The sequence below is a fragment of the Leuciscus leuciscus genome (genome assembly GCF_965113295.1).
Source record: "Leuciscus leuciscus genome assembly, chromosome: 14".
Lineage (NCBI taxonomy): Eukaryota > Metazoa > Chordata > Actinopteri > Cypriniformes > Leuciscidae > Leuciscus > Leuciscus leuciscus.
Window position 1 is genome coordinate 7122493 of NC_138738.1, and position 25516 is coordinate 7148008.

Here is a 25516-nt window from a genome sequence, read left to right on the forward strand (position 1 = left end):
ATGAAAAGTAGACCGCATGCAGCTCATGTGTTATTCAGATTTAAACAGGAGTGTGTGAATAGCATTTTGGGGCTTGCTTAAATCAGGGCACAACAAAAGATGATTCTGGTCATTCTGAAGATGCTTTACTAAATTGAAAATATACATACAAGGGGGGCTTTCTGACCTTGGAGGAGGAGATAAAAACGCCACTGTCGTGAAAAGTAAATTAAGGCACTTATTGTGCAATACCTCTGGGCTGTGGTGTCCTGAAATATATTCCTTCATCTATACTCTCATATAATATCACATTGATTGCGCACAGACGGGCATGAACGTCATTGATTGCCATCTTCTTATTAGCATATAGATTAGCTTCTGGTGGGGCCGAGTAAATTAAGGTGGAAGAAGGAAGGTTAGAGAAGGAATGAAGAGGATGAAACAAGGTAGGCAAGGTGGAAACAACACGAGGAAAAGGGACGGACAGAGGAAGATTGGGAAGATTCTGTTGTTTGTTGCGTACAAGGGAGACCGGGGATAGATTTCAGATTTCACACAATTTTTTTTAAATCATTTTTTTCTTTCCATTCTGTTCATTCTTTCTCTTTACGTTGTTTATCACCTTACCTCCCCTTTTTCCATCGTCATTTCTACATGTGCTACATCCATTCAGAAGACAGAGGATAGAAAGAATGAGAGTGAACGAGAAAAAGAGAGACCGGAAATATTGGAAGAGAAAGGAAAAGAGATGGACGGGAAAATCAAGAGGGACAGATGAGGTTAAGGCAGTAAACTGGGATGGGATGGGATGGGATGGGATGGGGGTGCTGCTGTCTGTCTGGTCTGGGTCTGATCCATATTAGTTTCTCACTCATCCACTCAGCATGAAATGAGTGGGGGGCAGGGAAATGTGGCGGGGGTGGGCAGCCATCGGGAGCGAGGACAGATGCAAGAGCATTGAGAGATGGAGGAATGCTGATTTCACAGTGTCTCTCACATCACTACATTTTGACTCATTTAGCGCATGTAATAGACTGCTGTAAAAGTCCTAGTGAACCTCAGTCTGTCAGTGGTAACTAGTCTGTTTGCTGCTATGTTGGTAAGAGCACTGGTTAATACAAGGATATATCATCAGTGAGGTGTTTTGCACTTTTGTCCCAGGACTGTTTGATGGTGAATAGTGCGTCCACTAACCGATACAGATTTATTTTTAGTTTTTTTTTTGTTTATTATTTTTTATTGCATAAAATTTTTAATGCATATATTTTACAATTTCATCATACATCATTTTTATTTGCATTTTATGTTACATACTTTATTTTCAATATTAAAAATATTTTTTATTAAAAATATTTTTACATTTTTATGTAATTTTTTTCATTTATAATAATTTTTATTTTATGCTATTTTTAAATGTATTACTTTGAAATCCTGGCTTTGAAAAAAAGTAAATTGTTTGAATTAGGGGAAAAAAAAGTTATTTGCTTATAAAATCAGCCTGACTTCCAATAAAATAATATGATGATTATGATCTGGTCACCAATAAACTGTCCATCTGTATACTAAATAATAAATAACAAACTGTCCTGTGTTTAAATTGAAATCACGCATCAATACGTATACATTATTCAAATACAAATTTATTTGTGTTTGTTTTCAAAGCAGCTTTACAGAAAATCATGATGTTAATGTTTATATTATATTATTAATATCTTCATGTCTTATAATAGCATTAAGCAGATTAGAACTGGGTGATAATGTAGTTGAGATATGCAGGCCATACTATATGGCTTGAACAACAAATCACAGCCAAAGAACACTTGCTGGTTTCAGTGGGCTTTACTTGACTAATGGCAGTGTACGACAGTGAACAGTCTCACCGTAACCCTTTTACCTTCTTTCCATCCTGCTCTCTTTTCCTTCTCCTCTGAGACTCAGTTAATTGGTGTCCCTTTGGTACCCCGTTCTGTGGCAGTAGAGCCGCTACGGCCCCAGACAGACATTCCCCAGTGACTCTCTTTCCCTCAGCAGAGCCGCAGCGGAGATGGATTAACTCTCCCTGAGAAGGCTGTGAATATAGTACACTGATGATGACCACTAAGAGGAGGCCCCTCATACTTATTAATGGGAACACTAGGATATGAGTGTCAGTAATGAGCACCTCTGGAACCACAAACCTTATTATAATTGTGAAAAAAATTGGTTGCCGTTGGTTGTTTAATGTTCATTGATTTATTCTTTTATATGGCTATAGTTTTGTTCTCCTTCATAGACATATCAACATTTAAATTAAAGGTGTAATTGTTTCCTCATTTTTTCTTAATTTCATTTGTTTAAAATCATGTATACTCTCATGAGATGAAGACTCCGGTCATTTTTTGAGTCACAACATACTGAGATCACATGACCAGCCAAATACTACTAACTCACTCTTAGTAAACCCCCTGTTGTTGGTCATTTTTGTAGTAAATTCTGCAAATATCGTATTTGTGCAGTGGCTTTCTACAATAACTGAACATTTTTGCTTTTGTGTGATGCTACATGAACACATGTTTATTTGTGTTATGCATGTTTGAATGGTGTAAATTTGCATAAGTTGATCAATAACTGTTGCTGTATTCCAGGCAGGTATTTTTAATAAGTCCCACCTCAGATGCCAATATTCATATATCTTGTAGTAAGTAGTGTGTAGAAAAATTGTGGTACCATTGATTTTACACTGAATCGCACACCCTTTTTTTGTTACAAACTCTTAAAGGTTTGTTCACCCAAAAATAAAAAATCTGTCATTAATTATTCACCCCCATGTCGTTCCAAACCCATGAGACTTTCGTTCTTCTCCGGAACACAAATGATAATATTTTTTATGAAATCTGGGAGCTTTCTGTCCCTCCATTGACAGTTATGCAACTACCACTTTGACGCTTCAAAAAGTTCAAAAAGAGATCGTAAAACTAATCCATATGAATTGAGTGGTTTAGTCCAAATTATCTGAAGAGACTTGATCGCTTTATATGATGACCAGATTGAATTTAGGCTTTTATTCACATATAAACATTAATCAGTGAACATTAACAGAAGCTCAACCGAACCTGCTTGACGCACGAGAACAAACCTATTGCTGAAGCTCAAACCTCATCGGTTCCTGCTTTAGCTCAAACGTGCTGTGTAACATGAGATTGAACCTCATTGGTTCTTGCTGAAGCTCAAACGTGCTCCGTAACACGAGAATGAACCTCATTGGTTCTTGCTGAAGCTCAAACGCGCTCCGTAACACGAGAATGAACCTCATTGGTTCTTGCTGAAGCTCAAACGTGCTGCGTAACACGAGAATGAACCTCATTGGTTCTTGCTGAAGCTCAAACGCGCTCCGTAACACGAGAATGAACCTCATTGGTTCTTGCTGAAGCTCAAACGCGCTCCGTAACACGAGAATGAACCTCATTGGTTCTTGCTGAAGCTCAAACGCGCTCCGTAACACGAGAATGAACCTCATTGGTTCTTGCTGAAGCTCAAACGTGCTGCGTAACACGAGAATGAACCTCATTGGTTCTTGCTGAAGCTCAAACGCGCTCCGTAACACGAGAATGAACCTCATTGGTTCTTGCTGAAGCTCAAACGTGCTCCGTAACACGAGAATGAACCTCATTGGTTCTTGCTGAATCTCAAACGTGCTGCGTAACACGAGAATGAACCTCATTGGTTCTTGCTGAAGCTCAAACGTGCTGCGTAACACGAGAATGAACCTCATTGGTTCTTGCTGAAGCTCAAACGTGCTGCGTAACACGAGAATGAACCTCATTGGTTCTCGCACGTCAAGCGAACATGCTTGAGCTTCCGTTTACCACATCTGATGTGTGAGTTGATTAATGTTAAAAGCCTTGGCGAAATTCAATCTGTTCATTATATAAAGCGATTGTGTCTCTTCAGAATTCAATTCATATGGATTAGTTTTGCGATCTCTTTATGAACTTTTTGAAGCATCAAAGTGGTAGTAGCGTAGCTGTCAATGGAGGGACAGAAAGCTCTCAGATTTCATCAAAAAGATCTTCATTTGTGTTCCAAAGATGAACGAAAGTCTTACAGGTTTGAAATTTGAAGAATTTTCATTTTGGGGGATTTCTCAACTATCCCTTTAAGCCAATGATTTTGGGCAAGTGTTTTGAAAAACCAGCCTGTGTTCTTTGAGTGTAACATCTCTTTTCTTGAATGTCAGAATGCTACAAAGCAGAACACCTCTGTGGCTGGCCTGGAGAGTGTATACGTCAGCACAGGAACACACGTCTGTCAGTGATGCAGCCCACAGAGAACATCATGTGGACAACTAAACTTGTCAGTAAATCTGAGAGCATGTAAGTTACATTTCAACTTCTTTAATTAAGCTGGGAGATTGTATCTACCGGGACAACATGGGCTAAAATTTTAGGCAGATAAACACGTTTATATACACACTGAGGGATCCATCTTTGACTCTGGGTTAAAACTGAGACACTCAAAGCCCTAATTCCTTCAAGTCTTCGGCACGTTAGAGTAAGCGCACGCTACCAGTCTCCCAGTGCAATTAACCTTCAGTCCCACTCACAAGAATTCTGGGTCACTGCACTAAGGAGGGAAGATGGTTTATTTAATAAAAGCACTTTAACAGACAGCTTGAGAAAGAGCTTCTGGATTAAAGAATGGGTGGATGGGCAGACAGGCAGATTCTTTTACACAGACTGTATTTGCTAAGACAAGCATCACTATTATTGTTATTATTGTGTTATGGACATGAATGATATCTCAGATTATGTGTTTTGTTGAGGAGAGGTGTGCTATTATTTCTAAACAATTGGAAAAAAATGGTTTTTACCTGGTGGACACTAAAATGGACTCAAGCCATATGTAGTGACCAGAATCTAATAAATATTTTGTAAATGATAAGAGCACAATCACAAAGTTTTTATGTAATCATGTAGATAATATTTCCCTCATAAATCCACCCAGCGACAGCCTAGAAAGGATCAGGAACATGCTAACATCATAGTAGTGAGTTTTGCACGGTGAAGCAGGACTCAAATGTGATACTTTGATTCTAAATGTGTAATTTTACAGTCTAGATCACTGATTTTAGTCTCTTTAGAACAACCCATTAGGACTCAAACAAAACTGTCCAGTCAGAGATTGATGGAAATGCTGAGGCAAGTGATGTCAATATATAAGTAGGACTTAACGCTTTTCTTTACACTGTGAAACTGGTTGATTTACAGCAACAACAAATGGCCTGAACACACCTAGCATAACTGGACATTCTGGATTTTATACGATTCAAAAGTGTTTTTGTAACAGGATCTGGTTTGGAATGATTTGCACTCTCGTTCTAATCCAGCTGTGCTGTTATTTGGCTGAATCACCAACTTGGAAGTACTAAAGACACGAGCAGTTTGAACGCACACACGCACATGTGTGCAATCATCCAATTGCACTGTGGTCTGGTGCACTAATTCACATGGTATCCATTCTATATAATCTGGCCTAATGTGGGTCACACGGAATGCCAAGGGCACAATGACCCGTTCCTGACCCCAAACTCTACTCTGCATGGGCGTCTCAGATGCACATATACTATACTTGGCGAGAAAGAAACTTGCCTTTAAAGGAATATCCTTCAGAATTTGTTCTTTTTTTTTTACAAAAACAGGCTTTTAACCCTGTTGAAAAGCCTGATAATACTCATATCGTCCTTCGAATTTGGAATGAATCTAAAGTAAATAATGTGTTGTGCATTCTAGAATTCCCAAGCTCATCTTAATACACAAGGATGGCAGGTTTTGTGTTACAAAATAGGATTGCTGTCCTAATAAAAGTGTATTTTGCATACACAGGTTTGCCAAAAGCAGGCCAATGCCCTCACATCCACACTGTCGTTCCTCGAGCTGTCAGATCTGGATTGGCTTCTTTGAAACAGGTCTGGAAGCATGCAGTAAGAAAACAAACACATTCCCTCTCCCTAATTCCTCCCTACCTTGTTTAAGAACCACAAGGAGGAAGGAATTTCACAACATGCACATAAATAATGCCTACCTTACGCTTTGGCTTTGCCTTTCCTTCCTAGGATTGGATTACGTCCTGCTTTCCTGCTATCCTACACCATTTCTGGGTTGTGTTTGTGCTGTAAGCCTTACCGCAGAGCAGAGAGAGAGAAAGTAGGGGGGGAATCTAGGCATTAGCATTCCACAGTTCACATGTGACACGGCCTCAGCCAATCACAAGACAGCATGCTTTCATGACCCTCCCCCTTCTTCCTAAATCCCTCCCCTGCTTCTTGTTCTGTCAGTCTACCAGCACCATGGCAACACAAAGGGCTTTAATTTCCTCTCTCGAATTTCATGGCGGCTTGCTTGAAATGCATGCAGAAAAGTTTACTGATAAAATGACAAAACGCAAGTGAGAAGCATATGCCTGAAGCCTGATGCCATCAATAATGACCTGTTTGCTTAAAATATTGTGTAAAAAGAACTGTTTGACCTGTGAAATCGTAGACATTTGTCAAATATATAGTGTAGTTGTTGACAAGTATGTAAAAATAAGGGTAAAACTTTACAATATGGTTCAGGTTTGATATGGTTTCAATATGGTTTCAAATTAGGTATCATGATTTGTTAATCTTGTTTAATGTTAATTTTATATATATATATATATATATATATATATATATATATATATATATATATATATATATATATATATATATATATATATATATATAATGTGTGTGTGTATATGTGTGTGTGTATATATATATATATATATATATATATATATATATATATATATATATATATATGTGTATATATATATATATATATATATATATATATATATTTACACACATAAATTATTACATTGTGCATTATTACACATAATAATTATTAAATACAATTAAATTATTAACTATACAATTTTTTTTACACTTTAAGTAATGTAAATGAACATTGGCTAATGTATCATGAACAAACATGAATTACCAAAAATATTTGAATATTTATATACACATTCATTTATTATTAAGCAATTTTCTTCAACCTCAGTTCTTTGAGATAAAGACAAAGCTAACATCCTATGGGCCACTGGGTTCTGTGTAGGCAATGGGGATGCAATATATGCAAATATATTCAAATAATGGGGCATGAAGATCACAGTAAAACACAGTCCTCAGGGCCCTGGGGTTAAGCTGATTGGTCGAAAGGCTAATTCTGTGTGTTGTTTGGTCCAGACTGAGATCGGTCTTCATTTCAGTGGTCAAGTGTTCCTCATCATGGGGGGAGGTGGAAACCACTGGAATATATCTAGCCTGTCCATCCATGTGTTTGTGCATGCAAGTCTGCTATAATTTATTAATGATGTTTCCTGAATGTACCCAGGTTTGCTTATGTTTCCTCAATTTTTCGGTGGTAAAAAGACAAGCATCATTATTACTATTATGACCAGAATAGCAGAGTTTTGGAGCTGGGCTGTTTTGACTTGAGCAAGTAAGCAACCACCTAGTGTTGCCCTAGAACTCCCTAGCAACCACATAGCAACATTAAAACCTCTCAGCATCCAAAATAGCTATTTTAAAATTCAATTGATTGTAGATTTTTTTATTTTTTTGTACTACATGCCTTGTCTTTTTATCTTGCCCTTGAAAGTCAATATTATATGATTGGAAGAAATACAAAACTGTATTTAATTTCTCACATCTCCCTATAGCATTAGATATTCATAAATCTCTGTATGCATTATAAGGATGATTCCAAACAATTAATCTGCTATATGACTTATCTGGTTTGACCGGTACTTAATTATCTGGCCCTCAACAGCTCCCCTGATACTCCGCTTCCAGACACAGTGACCCACTGCCTCAACCTGTTTTCCAGTAAAACAGTAATTCCCATAAGCCCCACTGTGGAGGAGCAGAGGCATCCGTTGGTATATCACATTTCACCTGAGAGGTGGATTTCATAGCCGTCACCCTGTAGAGCAATGGACCTCCAAATTGACATGAGCATCATATTATGTTGGCGTGTAATAGAATATGCATAATTCATGAGCGAGAAGAATGAAATATTTATGTGGAGTCCCTCTGTGCCGCTGATGTCCTGTTGTAGAAATACCTGCAATGGTTCTTTTGATGTCCCTTGAGGATTTTCCACAGTATGATCTTGCATGGAGCATAATTGGCTTTTAATTGAGGAGAACTGAGGGTTTAATTAGGTCATTTTTGACCAAATGAGTAAATAAATCATTTTTAAAAATGACCTTTTAGTTTACCAGGTCAATAAAATGCTCCTAATGTTAAGTCTGTAGGTTTTCACCTCATTTTACCTCGAATCAAAGAGGAAATTTACCATTAAATGAGATCACCGCTATTCAAAGTCGTCTGACATTTGTAATCTTACTAGGAAGCCCAGTTTATTTAGCATAGAGATTGTTTTTACGGTATAATTTTTCTGTATGTTGAATAAGAATGTGGTACATGTGGACTGGTGTGATATCAAAAGTAGGTCAGTCTGAGGAAACACTTATGCTATGTTATGGCTGCCATCTTGTGGTCATATTAAGACTTACATGTTGGATCTTGAGCTGTTGTCTTTTTTTTTTTTTTTTTTTTTTTTGAGCAGATTTCACAATGACAATATATGTGAAAGATACATGGCAAATGTCAGCACAACCCTGCTGTTTTATTTTTACATAAGGTTAAATGAATAAAAAAATTATAATAACCAGAACAGCCCCATTACCTCCATCAATCCCAAGAAAAATAAATAAATAACAATAATTTAAAAAAAATTATATAAAGGGAGTCAAATCTCCAATGGAATAGCAGGATTTCATGTTTTATAAAATGTTAACAGCATACAACAGAATTTTTTTCATTTAAAAATATAATAAAAATCAGTTGTAGAAATGACATTAAGTCCTTAACCAAAAAAAAAAGCATTAGGAGGGGGAGTTGTCAAGATTGTTAGCTGGAATGTTGATTTGCATTTTCATTGATAAATGATGTTCTCTCACATTCTTGCATGTGACAGGTTTCAGAAAGTGTCATTAATTATAGTGCATGTGTCTCCTGTCAAACAGAACTGAATTGTAATCTATCACTGGATTTTTTTTGTGGCAGATTCTGGTCTGGCAGTGACTGGTAAGCTCCGCCCTCTACCCACTGTGGCATTGTGGGATGGTTATGGCATCGCTGTGCCCTCTAATGGCCTGGTGCGAAATACCAGATGTGCAACAGAGGAAAGATGTGAGGTTAGTGAGGACACTGGTCAGAAATGAAAAAGCAAGTCTCAGAAGACCACTGGGTGATGAGGTTGTGGGAATCTGAAGATCGGGATCTTTTGTAGTGACATCTGTTCATCAGAATGAGGCATTGTTCAAAAAAGAACAAGAAACGCATTCTTCCACAAGAGGCAGGTCCTTTTCACACTCAACCAAAACTACATAAAGCAACTGGGGAAAAAATTCTTGCAGTGAAAACAGACATTTATCAGGCTGAGTTTAATTTTAAATCAGTTTGTACCTTTACAGTCTATAAATGTATTATATAAAATGTAGTTTTTTAGCAATAATTTATGCAATATTTTTACAATAATGGTAAACAATAAAAAAAACAGCAGCAACAACAACCAAAAAAAAGAAAGTGTGTTTTTGATTAGATGCATGCAGGTAGTCAAGAGTCATACTTTGAAATGTCACGCTTAGCCACAAATGAAGAAAAAAACATGATCCTTTTTATCTAATGTCATAACCACTTCCTGCCTAACTGCCAGTTGAATTACTAGCAAGAGATGCTTTTAACTACTGACTAACATTTAATTGTATGTATAATAACTGTGTATATGTATATTATATCATTTTTGTTTAAAATTTGTTCTCAGTGATGAATAATATTCATTATGCAATATGCATGATATCACAAATATAGCAGTTCCGGTTATCTAATACAAAAAAAGCCGTAATAGCAAAAGTCGAATGCATTTACTGGAATACATATAATTGCATTTGTGATCATTTTTACCTTCCTTTTTTCTCAGAATTGCAAGGAAGTGTCTCTAAAAGGCAGCATGGAGGGAACTTTGATTTGGATTGTCACTGAAGTTGTATATTTATATAGAGATTGTCAGTATTCCTCTCTCATTGTTACTCGTTTATTTGTCTAGTTACGCGACTGACTTGTGACTTTTCCAGTCCGGATATTTAGTCTGACATGAGCAGGCCTTTCCCTTTTCCGTGTCGCTTGAATGGTCATGAATGGTCTTCAAACGAGTTTGTTTGATGCTTTGCATGGCGACTTGGAAGGGCTGTTTCCAAGGAGGATTTGGTATAAACATGGATGAACCGATCTGAAAGATGGATGTGTTTCTGTGACACCTTGTGAAGTTTTAGAGTAAATTGGTGAGTGGCCAAAATAACACAAATTAAACAACATCCTACCAGTTCCTTGACTGAAGTTCCTAAATAGTCAGCATCATTATACTGCGCCATGTCTTTACATTTTTACTGAGGTACAGTCCAGTAGTACATATGGTAATATAGTGAATATTTCTCAGGGTGAGGTAATTTTTTCTTATTTCTTATTCTTACCTTTAGTGCTGACCCCTATACACTGTAAAAAAAACTAATAAAAATAATAATAAAATTTTTTAAGCACAATCAACTTGGATGTTTAAGTCATTTCAACTTAAAAAAAAATTATTTGAAAAAGTTGAAAATTGCTTAACTTATTTTGATGTAAAAATGTAAAAACATAACTTATTGATCACATCATTGTTTTACAGTGTATTGGGGCAAGTCGTCATAATGGGACCCTGCAATTTATTGATACCATTTTGAAAGTAATCATTATTATGTGCAATTCTTTTTTATTTAATACTTTTTTTATGAATTAAACAATTCATGACTCATTTATTAAATGGAGTACCTGGAGCACCTAAAGTACCTGGCATAGGACATTAGTGAGAAAGAGACCCGCTGTACCTGTGAAAGTAGTCGCTCCACACTGAAGAACTGGCACCAGATTAGTCAGTGAACAAAAATGCCAGTGTGTTTGTCTGAGAATGAAATTGTGTAATATTAACTGAGCTAATATTAAAAGGGGACCTATTATGTCCCTTTTCAAACTCTTGATTTTGAGGTCTTCTAGAAGTGATTTTCAAGCTTGAATGTTCAAAAAACACATTCTTTTTCACATATTTTACATTGTTGCAGCACCTCTTTTCCCAGTCTGTCAGTAACACTCTTTTTAGTTTCTGTCTCTACGAAGCCCCTCCTTCAAAAAGAGTACTGTACTCTGATTGGTTGGCTGGACCAGGGTGTTGTGATTGGTCAGCCGTTTCAAGCATTTTTTCGAAAATGTCACACCCCCTTACCATAACCGTGAGTTTCAACACACTACTAATGCAACTCAACCAGGCCTTATGTGATTGTGTACGTTCCCGGAAGAAAACTCAAGACTACAATTGATGTGTTTCAGGGAGTTCAGAAACAGTGTGCATTGATAGAGAATAACTCCCTTTGGAGTGACTTTGTGCTTTGTAACTTTGCAGACCTTTTTTTATGCTCAAACAGCAACATTGAAAATGTAAAAAAGCACAATAGGACCCCTTTAAAAAGTGTCAGATATCCTAACCTCTAGTTGCATTTGTAATCTGGATATGCAGTTACCACAGTTACTGTGGGAACAAATAAATGTATTAAAGCATTCATGCTCTCAAAGCTTCTGCAGGGACCAACAAGCAAATACTATACAAAGCCTTCATGAGGTCTTTTAATTCAGTCGCTTGGCCGCTGCTCCGAATGTGACGTTCAATGAGCTTTGAGTCTGTTTTTTTATGTGTTTGTGTGCTTGAAGGGGAAACTCTATCCTCTCCTTATTAGTGGATTTAATTGTCAGCAGGTGATTCTACCTTTCACCATTTCCAGTGCTGTTGGTTAGTGCTTACACACCATGCTTCACATTTCCCCTGTAGTGGTTATATTTGCATTTCTTGCATTTGCAGTTCTCGAGGTCTGGTTTTCACTTTCAGAAGTGTGACTGTGTCCTCACGTAGCCTTGATGTACATCACTGAAGGATAGTTGTGGGTAATGTATTGGTCCATTTTTGCAGTCATTAAGCTAAATATTAAGAGAAATATGGAACTGATAAAAAAAAAAGAAATAAAACATAAGTGATACTATACTGTTGATAAAGTTTACTTCTCTTTTTTTTTTTTAACTTTTAATTATAATGTTTAACTCTTTATTATTACTATTTTCCACATTTTAGACTGAGTAAAGTCATCAAAACTATGAATTGACACAAATGGAAGTATTTGAAATATATTATTAAATATTATATAAAAATATATTGTTTTAGCTTCAATTAGCTACACTTTCTCTTTACATCTTTCACGTTGTCTATCTGAGATGCTTCTTGAGCATTATTAAAGTACATATTGGCTGTTTTTCCTTATACTGTGCATGGGCACAATTTATATTTGTCTACGAAGCTAAATGATGGATGGTCAGTTAATGCAAAAATAAATATTCTCATATATATAGTTGTATGGACTGCAATGACATGAGCGTGAGTATATGATGGCAGAAGTTTTATTTATTCCTTTGACAAAAAATGAAGCAACTGAAACAGACATGTATGTGCATGTGAAAGCCACACTCATGAAAGTACAGGTGGAAACTGGACTTTCAGAGGGTTTAAGTGGTTGCTCCTGTATAGGAAGTATATCTTCATTTGTTCATAAACTGAAGCATGTAACTTACAACTGGTGATTGTTGTCTTCGTGACAAAAGGTTTAAGAAAGCAGAACAATTAGTTAAGTCACCACAAAACATCACCATTTCCATTCAGCTGATCTTGACTGAAGCTAGCCTGATGCTGTGAGGGCATTAAAATTTTCCATGCTTCTATAAGGCAGGATCAACAGTAATAACAGGTCGTGGTTAGCACTTCAGAGGCTGAGCTGCTGTTTAAACAAATAGATGTGAGATGGCAGAGGAGGGGACGTGCCGTCAGATGGCAGACGTGCATGTGCTCACAGACACGCACACATCTAGTGGGTTTGGCTTTCAGGGTGTGTATGTGTCAGCGAGAGCATTTACTTCCCCAGTACTGGGATTAGGTTTAGTTAGAGAGAGAGAGTGTGTGATCGAGAAAGAGAGTGGCAAAAGAAGCACAATTTTCAAAATGCAAGAACTGAAAAGACAAAAAGGTACAAATAATGGAAGTATATAGCAATATTATTTTAATTTTATTTTTTCTGAAGTGAAAGAAACTTTTCACCGTGTGTTTCACCGTGCAAAACATTGTTGTGAGTGGTTGCTAGAGCATGGTTAGGTTCCAGGAGCCAAGTCAAAGGTTTATGATATTACTTGAGATATTCTGGTCCCAAGATGAGGCTGAGGTTTAAGACTGAAAGGTTGAATTGGAGACTGTGATGGATGGTCGGATAGCTGGATCACTGGGGGTTGTAACAGGAGGAGGGTAAAAGAAAGAGAGATGTGATAGGTGTCACACAATTGTGTTACACGTCACCCTCGTGTGCTGGTAAATCTAAACCAGTCTGATCCTGACTACAAACACGTATTCAAACCCGGTTATCATGAAAGAGCCACTTCCCACACAGAGACGGTGACACTTGATGACTCAAATTATAATGCGTGTCACTTCCTGTATAATCACAGACTACTCTGCAGTCATAAACCTGATCTATATTTCTGGTATATCCACATGTTTTTAAAACATGTCACAAAAGCACTCTGTTTGCTAGTGGAATGCTAATATATTTTTTTAAATGCTCACCATTCATCCTGCGCCCGTCTAAAGTGTCCCTCAGGGATGCACTTTTGGATTTTCCTGTCAAACTGTTCTGATGAAAACTCTGCTCCATCAGGGACTTGGACAAGCATTTTGAATTATGCTCGACAGCTGTACAAAACATAGAGGGCCCTATCATACACCTGGTGCAATGCAATTTTTTTATTTAAAGAGCGAGTTAGTAATGTGCGCCTATAGGCGGGTCCACAACGCGCGTACACTCTGCTTATCACACACACAGGGGTGCGCAGCAGCACACAAACATGCCAGATATTAAAAATAAAAGGATTACAATGTAAAATATTATTATTGTGTACATAAAGATATCGTGGAATCCGGCTTGTCCCGTAGATGGACTGCTCGCGCGCTTTAACCTCGTGCACGAGCAGCAGATCCGTTTACGCTCTGGAGACACGTTGCGCCCTGTGCTGTAGACATGCGCTTACATCGTTAAAATAGGGCCCATAAACTCTATGCAAATGTATATATACGTGGAATTCAAATTCTCAGTCTTTCTCAATCAACTAAATGTGAATATAGTTATATATGTTTTTACATTTGTTCAGTCTGTCGGTGTGTGTGCTTTAAGAAAAACAGGTTGTTCAAACTCCGAAGTGTTCTCTCGTCTGAGCCAGCATGGTATTCTGATGCTCCGTTGGTTTAAAAGTGCCTTGGCTTAACTCTGAATGACAGCCTGTTTTTATATCGTGCCCAGTTGCAGGGAAAAGCTGGAGTGGCAGATGCTTAATTGGACATAATGAATGCTGGAGGGGATGGTGCATGACTAAGTTCAGTGGTCGCACACTATTTCCTCATCAGTCTAGCTCATTCAGTTGTATTTAAATCATACAAAATTTACAGTGGGTTTAAAAAAAGTATCTTCCTTTTGAACAGTACACTACTATTCAAAAGTTTGGGGTTGGTACGATTTATTTTTTTATGTTTTAAAAAGAATGTATGTGATCAGAAATATTACTAGATTTTATTATATTTGAAATATGTAATGTATTCAGCAAAGCCAAATTTTCTGCATCATTACTCCAGTCTTCAGTGTCACATGATCCTTCAGAAATCATTCTAAAATATTAATTTGGTTCTCAAGAATTTTTTTTTATGTTCAAATTGAACATAGTTGTGCTGCTGGATATTTTTGTGCAAACTGTGATACTTTTGTACAAGATTCTTTGATGAATATAAAGAATAGCATTTATTTGAAATAAAATGATTTTATAACATTATAAAGCTCTTTACTGTCATTTTTGATAATGCATCCTTGCTAAATAAAGTATTAAATTCTTTAAAAGCAAAAAAAGAAATTTGTTGACCCCAAATGTTTGAACAGTGTACGGTTTTATCATTTGAAGACAAACTTCTTTTGAAATGTTTTAAATGTGTGCTTGTGCTGTTTCTTTAAAATAAATGCCTTTTAGTTTGATATTTTGACTTCTATACATTTTTCAGTGTGGCACGTGTCCAAATTCGTCTAAAAAGCAATAGGCATAAGGCATATAATGCAATTCTTCAGTGTAATGTAGGTATGTTGTCAAGAGCGTGTTATGCACATTTCAAGATGTTGAATAGGGCCTTAATCAGCCATTGAATAAATAAAGTACTAACTGTATGAATTGATTGAAAAGTCAGTAGTACAAGCATAGACAATGATTAGCCCAGATTTATTTTTATTTTTAAGTGTCCAAATAATTGTTCAAATTTTATATAGCCTATATATGAAACTTTATTTGGAAATAAATTAATTTTTGTTTTTATATTATTTATTTTAACTTTTTTGCATGCTTTACTTATTAAAGTTGGAATTTAGTAGATTCATATTTTATAAAGAGAATTTTTGTGTGACGCGGTTTATTAAGTGTCTATAAATCCTCACCTATCTATACAGTCAGACGCTATGAAAAAAAATTCACAATTGCATCAGCCAATAGAAAACACCGTAACCAGGGCTACGTTTTCAGGAGGGCAGCGTCTACCTACTTAATGTCACGTAGGATGGATCTCTTTAGCGGCCCAGCCAAGAATGAGTTACAACTTTCTTACCAGTCACTATCTTTTTATAGTTTAACAGGAAGTCCACAGAGAACCTGATGATGCTCCATGGAGACGAAGCTTTCCATTCAGAATTGAATGATAAAGGCATGTATTACAGAACCCTTTGCGTTCAAGTTGGAGCCAAGAAAAATGGCACATTACCCAAACAAAATGGCTGCCCGTAGCAAAGGAACCCTGGGAAGATCTATAAAAGGGATGCATGTTTACAATAGGCCCCTATATTTCTGACTGTCCCCTTTCCAATGCCCCTTTTTAAATACTGTGAGATTAACCGTTGCCTGTAAACCCCTCTCAATCAATCAACGTGGGCCCCCAGTTCTCAAGGGATTGAAAGTCACTGGATTATACCAGACCACATGAATATGAGTCTATGAACTGAGGGCTCACTAAGATCCCTGCTGAAGAAGCTCTTAATGACACAACAGTAGCAATCCATGTGTGAATGCAAGTACACTTATCACAGCTGAGCCCCCTTACCCTATTAATTAACATTATTAGACCCAAAATTCAGCAGTGATACTCCAAGCAGTCGATATAGTAACCCATGGTCACCTTTCAAGCTTCTTTCTTCCAGTCACCCTGATGAACAACTCAGGCCCTATTTGCTCCAGACATGAATCAGCTGAGTAGTTCCTCCAAATGTGTTTGCGGCCGCTGTTTACACTGAACCAAACCAAACATCCTCATGTGTTACCGAATGCCTTCAGTGACAGCTGTCAGCTGGTGTAGTTAGGAATGTTTTTATTTATTCTTTTATTTTTTTTATTATTATTACATTAAGCATATTTAAAGGAATAGTTCTGCTGTCATTGTTATTATATTCTGCTTTTATTTTCAAACAGTAGTCAGAATACATTACGTAAAATGTGTAATCTAATAGATTACGTTACTAAATTTCCGTCATGCACTTTGTAATAAGTAACGGACTACAATTTGTAAGTAATGTACCCAGCACTGCTATTGCTGATCAGAAAAGAGAGTTAGGGATCAGTTTTGTATACATTTTTATGACTGTACATTTTACATGCATATACTGTATTTGTGCATTTGCAATTTTTAATATGCTAGCATCTAGATAATGTCAGAGCTAATAGGCACGAATTCAAAGCCAAGAATTAAAAAATTCTTAAAAGATTGTTATATATTAGCGTAAAGCAACCAGCCACAACTTTCTATGTGACGTTTATGGAGTAAAATCGATTGTAGCGCAGTAATGAAAGTGGTTTGCTCATTTCAAATATTGTACAGCATTCTCTATGAAAGGAAGGTTTGAATCGCCTAGTGGTGATTTATAATATCTTTTACATACTGTTTTTCTCAGCATGTGGACAAAATAAAACAGAATATTTGGTTTGAGACAAGCTACTCTTGTTTAGTTGCTGACTCTTTCAGATATTTGATTATATAAACCTCGCTGGCTTCATTTACTCTTCCTCGGAAGTGCTTACTGCAACCAGGTAACTTGTAAACAAAACTTTGCTCCCCAGACTGATATAAACCTGTGCATCATGCTGAGGCTCTCACTGGTCATCCCATGACATTATCAGACCAAAGTGGATTGAGTAAATGGGGAATGTAGTAACTCACAGTTCAGGGGCCATAGCATTACTATTCACAGGGGTAAAGCTATAGACGTGTCAGTATTGCATCAGCCAGACATTCCCTGATAATAAAGAAGGCTAGTCATTTCCCGCCTCATTTGTGTTATCTTGCGCGTCTTTTATTTTATCAAGGAAATGCTCAGTAAAACAATCAGACAACTTTTTATTGATATCAAGCAATCCTGAGTCTATTTTGTGGCTCAGAACAGGCTTGAACAAGCCTGTATGTTGACCGGGAGTTACTACGACCACAACTAAAAGCACCTTGTGTGACTCCACCTAATTCAGTCTGAATCAGAGAAGAGCTCCCAACTGTGTGAGAAGGATTTCAATAAACCAGTGAAAAGCCTTTGAATGTAGAGCAAAGCACTTTTACTGTGATGTCAGTATTTAGTATTTGCACAATATTGACCTAATAAATAGAATTTGTGGTCAATTGTGTGTTTACAGAGTTAAAAAAAACTTCACGAATGGATTTTTGAAAGCAATAACCCCCAAAAATCCTAATGTTCAATTCAATACACAATACACATTGTTTCAAAGCAGCTTTACAGAAAATGCATAAATCCATATTACAATTTAGAGTGATGTGTTATCAGAGGTGCCTGTCTTAATTATGTATTTCAGAAATGTACATATACAGATCACAGTTATCTAAACATGTATTCATTTAAACAATGTAATAATTTAAGGCAGAAACAATGAGCTCATTGAAGTAATAAATACATGTTTAACAAATGATTATGACATAGAACATTTATTCAACCTATTAGTATTAAATGAATACTAATAGGTTATGCTGAAATTGCTAGCCAATACTGATATGTTCATCAAATGAAAATCTAATGTTCATTTTTGCAGTCAGTTTGCGATTGCAATTGGAGACATGCTGGCATTAGGTAACATAACAATAATGGCAAAAATCCAGCAGAACCATTTCAGGAGGCTTGTGCTTGTGCTGGTTCACCTCGTGGCTTAATGGATGTTACCAGGGGTGAATGCGCTTGATATTGTTTCAGATTATAAATATCTTGAAATTAGTATTATTAACTTTAGAATTAAACTTTGGCAAGAGGTTTCAAATACCATTTCAAATGTAACCATGTAACAAATACCATTTCATATTTATATTCTGATCTTTTAAGCTTTCCAAATTGAACTTTGCTGTTTAAGAATGTATTGATGTTTTAGAATAACATTTTTGTGGCAATATTATGCAACATGCTAGTATCAAACTAAGGTTTTGTTTATTTAGTGAGTTGGTGAAAGATACTATGGATTGGCTAAGAAATATTTTGGACCTACAGATTAGCACTGACATTTTATTTAGACTACACTTTTTCTATTTTATACTGTTTCTGTATTAACTGAGGGGAGTGTGCCTCAATAAATAAAATACTGAACGTTGATAAAGTTTACACACACATTTGTACATTTTCAGAAAAAAAAAAAAAGACCAAAATTAGACACAAATACCTCTTTGTTAAAATTATATCTCTTCAAATTCCTTCATGCTTATCTGATTATGTAATGTGCCTCTTGGAACATATCAAGTAAATACTTCTAAAGCCTCTATTCATCCTGTAAAACAAGCGCAATAGGCTTAGAGGTGTAACATCGACCTTTGTGACCCGATATGAAAATTAGCTTATGTAGCTCAGCTGTATGCACACAACTGTATGTACAATGAAATCTTTATGGGTGCATGTTTTTAACCTTTAAAGATGCATTTCATTTAAAAAAAACCTTTCAATGGCATAACAATTATTAATTTTGTCAATTTTTTGGAGCTGAAGTTTTCTAGAGACCAAAACATTATAGTTGTTGTTATAGTTAAAACAAACTGAAACTAACACCATAAAATACATTTACAGTTACTTGTAATACAGTATCTCTTGTAATACAATAAAGGTTAACTGTTAGCCCTGAGTAACGCAGGTGTCCTAAGGCGAGCTCAGTTAACTGCTAGTTTCAAGGAAACATTTCTCATTTTCATTTAGTGTAACTTAAAAAATAACTAAAACTGATGTTTTTTTCAATAAAAATGTATAGACATTTTTTTTTTAAATGACAAAAACACAACAAAATTACTAAAATGAAAATATAAAAATAAAAACTTATTCAAAATATTTCTAAAAACTATAGTAGCTCTGTAGTTACAGTAGTTACACTGACTTAAAGACTGATAGGAACTGTGGAAAATGAAATATTACAAAAATATAATTCCTTTGACAGATGATGTCAGCAACTAACCCTCTGATGCATAATGATGATGCAAAATTGATCTGAATGAACAAAATGAATAAATGAATAAATTAGAAAATGTACTAGAACTCAATTTTTTGTTGATGGTTTAATAATGTACTTTTAGAGGGTAAAAAAAAATACTACAGTAAATATACTTCACTTTTTGGTAAAACATTGTGCATGCATATATGTAGTTTAATTTAATGTTAAAAAAGAAGAATCATTTGTTAGGTTTTTAGCTGTTATTTCATTGTCTTTTAGTAAAAGTCTTTATTCATCTGCCGAGGTGCAGTATTAAACAATGCCCTGCAGTGGTCTTATTAACAAACCCACGAGACATGGGAACGGTTTCATGCCTTCTCCAATTGGCCTAAATGAGGGCAGTGACTCGGCTGGGTGAAACTGGCAGAGAGGGCACTAGGCGTTCCAGGCTTGTCAGTTCTGCAACCAGTGTATCAGATTTCACCGCTATGAAAGCCCTTGCCTCAACTGCTCCGGTGCTAAAATGTCATAGGTAGAGTGAAGTTTAGATTACCGGTAAGAACGTGCATATGCAAGGCCAAAGCATGAGCTGGCCATGCAGGACTGTGGCTGGATTCACTCCCAGTGACAGTCACTGATACAGAGACATCTATTCTGTGCATTGCGGTCAAGGATGCCAGCTGACTGGGTATCAGTTTGGACAGGTCGGAAAAAAAAGGGGTTGTTTTAAAAAACAAAATGGTTCTATGGCATCCCTTTTGCAACCTTTATTTTTAAGAGTGTATATATAGATGAAAGGTCAGCCTGTGGTCTTGACTGGCCAGATTTTCTGGCATGATGCTATATGCTAATTCAGCTCTGTGACCTTTTGGCCTCGACTATGCTTTGGTGTATACTATATGCCCATATACATTTTATGAAGAAAAATAATGCCTATATGCTCTTTCCAACTCCACCTCTGAAGTGATTTATTTGTAATTTTAATTTTTTTTGCAAAGCAAAAAAGTACAATGAAATCTTACAGCTAGAAGTGATTCAAAATGAGAGTAAAATTTCCCAGACTTGCTAAACTTAATCACCTGTAAGGATTGTTCTTGAAAAAACTTGTCTTTAGGGATGGGCATAACTACTTATTTTCTGATCTCATACCTACTAATATCCAATTAACCTTCAACAATCATAAAACATCAGTGCATTTAGCAAATTCTGCATTATAGAATTATATCAAACACCACAAAAAAAGTACTATAGCTGTAGTCAGATTAAGTTTAGTCATTATTTTTGGGGGTTCCTGTTTAAAAAGCCCAATAGAGTGAATGATGTCTGTTTTTTATTTTTTTATTATTATCTTTTATTGGAAGAGCATATTGAATTTTACAATTGTTTGACATATGAAGTACATTACGTTGCTTTACCATTTTTAACTTTCTAGTACAGGAACAACAGAACTCAAGTGCGGGTGGCGGGGTAACCAAATTACTTCCATATTATTTATGTTATTCATATGATGTCTGTTTTTAACACAAATCATGTATAGTTTCAAAAGACATGGAATACAGTGCATCAGTATATGAACTACTTTTGTGATCTTTTTGATTTTTGTCAGCACGTACACAGTCCTTATTTACTTTCATTATGTTAAAAAAAATTGCAATAATTGTTCACAATTATTTATAGTAATTTATTTTTTAAAGAAAGTTGACATGAGGGTGAGTAAATAATAAAATCCTTTCTGATTCTAAAGTGACTGTGCAATTTCAACACTTAGTTTCTAACACTTACCGGAACCATTCCTTGGCTAGTAACACCAGATTGCTAACTAAACTTCATATTTGCTTTTCTTGGCCTCTTAACAATGATTGGGGTAAAAGGTCGTGCGAGGTGCACCCTTTTACACAGTTATACATGCATCATCCTGTTTTAACATCTGAGTCTCTGCATAGCAATTCTTATTAATGACAGTCATGATAACGTTCATATAGTTTCAACATTAAAATATTATGTATTATCTTTTTTCTAAAGTAATGACTCATACACAGATTAGCTATAGAACAAGTATTAATTTGGCTGATGTGTGCACTTCATTCAATTCAATTTTATGGTAAAATACTACATGGAGGTGTGAATAAAGCCTTTTGACATAGATTCATAATAAAACATCCTGAACTTAGGCCCGAGGCGGTCCCAAGACGCGTATGAAGGAAAACCACCCGCTTGGATGCAAGGTGTGATTATTTGTCTGTTGTATCTCGATGTTGTTTGATACATACCGAACTATTGTCCAGTTTCCGAATTCAGAGGTCAGTTTTCAGAAGCCAGTCAATAAAACCTGTTACCACCAGCAACATACTGAAAACATACCAGCACTGTAGTCATCGTTGTGATCATATCAACGTAAAAACATTTCACTTTCATGTTAAAATTATCCTTTGCAAATATGGATGAGTTAACAGAAAATAAAAACAACTTATTTAAATTAAAGCATGGCTTAGAGAAGAGTGTATATCCATGCTGAGCTTTCTATTTCCAGGCCTGTTATCCATAAAGAAACATTTATTTGTCAGCTGATCCACAGGTCATGTTTATTTTCTAAAATGTGAAGTTATATCATCCTCACGAGCAGCTTATGTGTTTTGAAAACAGTCTCTGAGAACAGATTTCTGGGCCTGCTGTTTGACAAGCAGAATGAAATGTGAGGTGAAGTTGACGTCAAATGAAATACTATTATTTACTGATGAAGGTAAACATATGGTATTCAAATTCCCAGAAATTCACCGCTCACTCTAAACCTTCGAGTTCCTCGTAGGGAATGAAGCAGAGCACAATGGTTGCTGGTTGGTGCGGTTGATACGCACTATGGAATGAGTCTAGATGCCGGATAAGCAGATTAGCGCATATTAGTAAGACCCTTACGTGCAGGAGTCCACTAAACCTGCCAAGAGAGTGTATGGCTACTTGTTCCCTCTTTGACAGGCTGACTAGGGTGTATTTATGAATGAGGCCAACACACCACTGCATGCTGCCTACAAAGGGAATGCCAAGCAGGAACAGATTTAAGAAGAAAAAATTTTTTTTTTCTAAAAATGTTAATATTCGTCACAAAGCCAAAGAGTGATCATGCTATTCAAACTGCATTATTAATTTAATAATTAATTATCATAAAATAATATTTTGTACATAAACAAAAGACCAGGGGTTCATCCTGGTCAATGTAAAATAAAGTCATTATTTTATTTTAGTTATTGATTACACATACAGTATATAGTCTGATGCTCATCAAGCCTGCATTTATTTGATCAAAAATGCAGAAAAAAACATGAATATTGTGAAATATTATTACAATTTAAAATAATGGTTTTCTATACTTTAAAATATTATTTATTTCTGTGATGCAAAGCTGAATTTTCTTCAGCCATTAGTCCAGTCTTCAGTGTCACATGATCCTTCAGAAATCATTCCAATATGCTGATTTATTACCAATGTTGGAATATTCACATAGAAAACCATTATTTTAAATTGTATTAATATATTTCACAACATTACTGTTTTTATTTTTGATCAAATAAATGCAGGCTTGATGACCATGAGAGACTTCTTTCAAAAACATTAAAGCAACACTATGTAAAAAATTTTTTACCTTAAAATAATGTTTCCAAAATCGTTTCATCAAGTCGTAGCGGGGCGAAAGGCACTTATGCCTCCGCATTGCGGTCCTTTATCTGCTATAATCACACTATGTAAGATTGCCAGATCGGGTCGCGTTTCTGTAGTTCTAATGAGACATAAGAAAACTACAAATTTGACTTGCTTTATGGCAAGCGTTACAATAGTCATTATTTAGTTTTTCTTCTTTTCTGATGTCGCAATACATCATACTTTCATAAAATCATGCATCATACTCTACCTTGTCTGTGGACATCGTTCTTTCCAAAGCCGGTGCTGGATAAACAGTGGGCGTGCGACAGTAGGCTGCGGTGGGCTAAATGATTTACGACAGCGGTAATGGACAATTTAGCTTCCAACCTGTAGGGGGACCGCAGAGGAAAAGTTCCATAGTGTTGCTTTAAAAATAGTCATGTTTCCAAACTTTTGACTGGTGTGTATATATATATATATATAGAGAGAGAGAGAGAGAGAGAAATTACTAAGTAATCTATTTACTGTAATTTAATTACTTTTCCCTTAAAAAAAGTAAAATGAGGGATTACTCATATATATATATATATATATATATATATATATATATATATATATAAATTTTTTTTATTTTTTTTTCATAAAAGTGTACATAATCTTATATAATAGTTATTCTCATTTTAACTTGAATTTTCCTGCATTGTATTGTTTCAATAGGCCTACTTGATTCACTTTTACGCTCTTCTGAAGGCTTGAGGTGACGGACATCCTGGAACTGTCTCCCAGGTTTGAAACATTCATGATTGATTCATGATTGTTCATAAATGTCTGTTTTTGTTTTTCTTAGAATATCAAACGAATTTAACAATGTGACAAAAGGTGCACACTTATAACTTACGTCAGTTTTTTCTTATTCATGTGTAGTTTTGCCAATGCGACGTTGTTTCCTGCTCTTGCAGATTGATTATTTTGTTTGTGCGATAAGCAGATACTTCCCCACCAACTCAAAGAAAACCTCTGTGTTGTAAATGAGTTGTTACGTATTACCCCCCTCTCATCTCTTGTTTTCCCACGATCCAAAGGGAATTGTCTGTAGGAGTGAGACACAATCGCTCTTTGAGCTTCTCTCCAAATGCTTGTTCAAATCTGGTGGCGTAATGACTGATTTTGTATAAAGGGTCACTGAATGGGCATTGGTACTGCAGTTTGAGGTAACTCATGCCGCACAGTTACCTGGACACCCGTTTCCTCTCTTGGCAGGACATGATGTCTTTGCATTTGATTCTGCCACACAAGAATGATATTTCAAGACTTGCTCTGTTTTAAATAGAGTGGTTTTAAATGAAGGTGTCTAGCTCCTCATCTCCCAAAATCTTTACCTTATGATATTGGAGTGGATCTGGCGATTAGTGTTTATTTACTAACCTTTAGAATCTAATATGTAACACAAATTAAGGAAGTTTGAATAAGAGTTGAGAAATAAAGTGTAAGCTATTAAAAAAGTAATAATTGGCATTTCACAAGTGTCTTTTCGCTCTCTGATTACCCAGACTTTTCTGTCGCCAGATACTATTGTTTTCATTAGATTTCAAAGGAATAAGACATGAAAGGGTTCTTTCTATTTTGAACATGCAAACAGTTTGTTTTCCTCTTCTTCTTTTTACGCACTTCCTTAAATTCCCCTTGAAGAATTTTTTTTTTTTTTAAGGTTCAGAAACTCACTCACACATCTGCATTTTCAGTATGCACCTCTCACAACTAAACTGTCTTTTCAAGAACATTTATTTTGCTGTGTATTTGCCAAATATTCTTATTATGTCACATAATTATTTTGTTATTAAGAAAAGAAACACAGCCATAACGAAAGCATCTGTTCTGCTTAGTGAACAGAGTTTTGAAAATGTGATACTTTTTTTGTAAAAAATAGTACAAAAACCCCCCAAAAAATATTATTTTAGCAGAAACATTGACTACATTTCTCCAAACACATATAGCTCATCACCGTCTCGCCACAGACATGTGCCATGGTTAATCTTGAAAGACTGCGTCAAAGCATTGTTTGATAAGACTGATTTCTGGTGATGTAGTTTTATAACGCTCTTTTGCCCATTCATATAGCCTTCTATATTTCGTCATACCCTTTAGCCAATCACAGTGCACATTCCGAGTCCA

The 25516-nt window shown here is 35.9% G+C and overlaps 2 protein-coding genes and 1 long non-coding RNA gene across 6 annotated transcripts in view; 1 reads left to right on the forward strand and 2 right to left on the reverse strand.

Moving 5' to 3' along the window:
- phc2b (polyhomeotic homolog 2b) overlaps positions 1 to 6178 on the reverse strand; it is a 30916-nt gene extending 24738 nt beyond the window's left edge. For 3 of the 4 annotated variants that reach the window (XM_082189604.1, XM_082189605.1, XM_082189602.1), the window contains exon 1: positions 6040 to 6178. The gene's annotated coding sequence lies outside the window, so the exon portion shown is untranslated. The remainder of the gene's footprint in view (positions 1 to 6039) is intronic. The other variant, XM_082189603.1, reaches the window with a different exon arrangement.
- Positions 407 to 24673, forward strand: LOC309513692 (uncharacterized protein; the record flags this gene model as incomplete). The annotated part of the gene is made up of 6 exons (XM_082189660.1): positions 407 to 425; positions 4196 to 4331; positions 5841 to 5938; positions 9119 to 9249; positions 10035 to 10100; positions 24062 to 24673. 6 exons carry the CDS (start codon positions 407 to 409, stop codon positions 24098 to 24100), a joined length of 489 nt encoding a protein of 162 aa, XP_082045786.1. The 3' UTR covers positions 24101 to 24673.
- Positions 13247 to 16765, reverse strand: LOC309513706. Its single transcript, XR_014211523.1, has 2 exons — positions 13800 to 16765; positions 13247 to 13458 (listed from the first exon to the last, which is right to left on the reverse strand). It is a non-coding gene; the product is annotated as an uncharacterized lncRNA (long non-coding RNA).
- Positions 24674 to 25516: the final 843 nt, after the last annotated feature.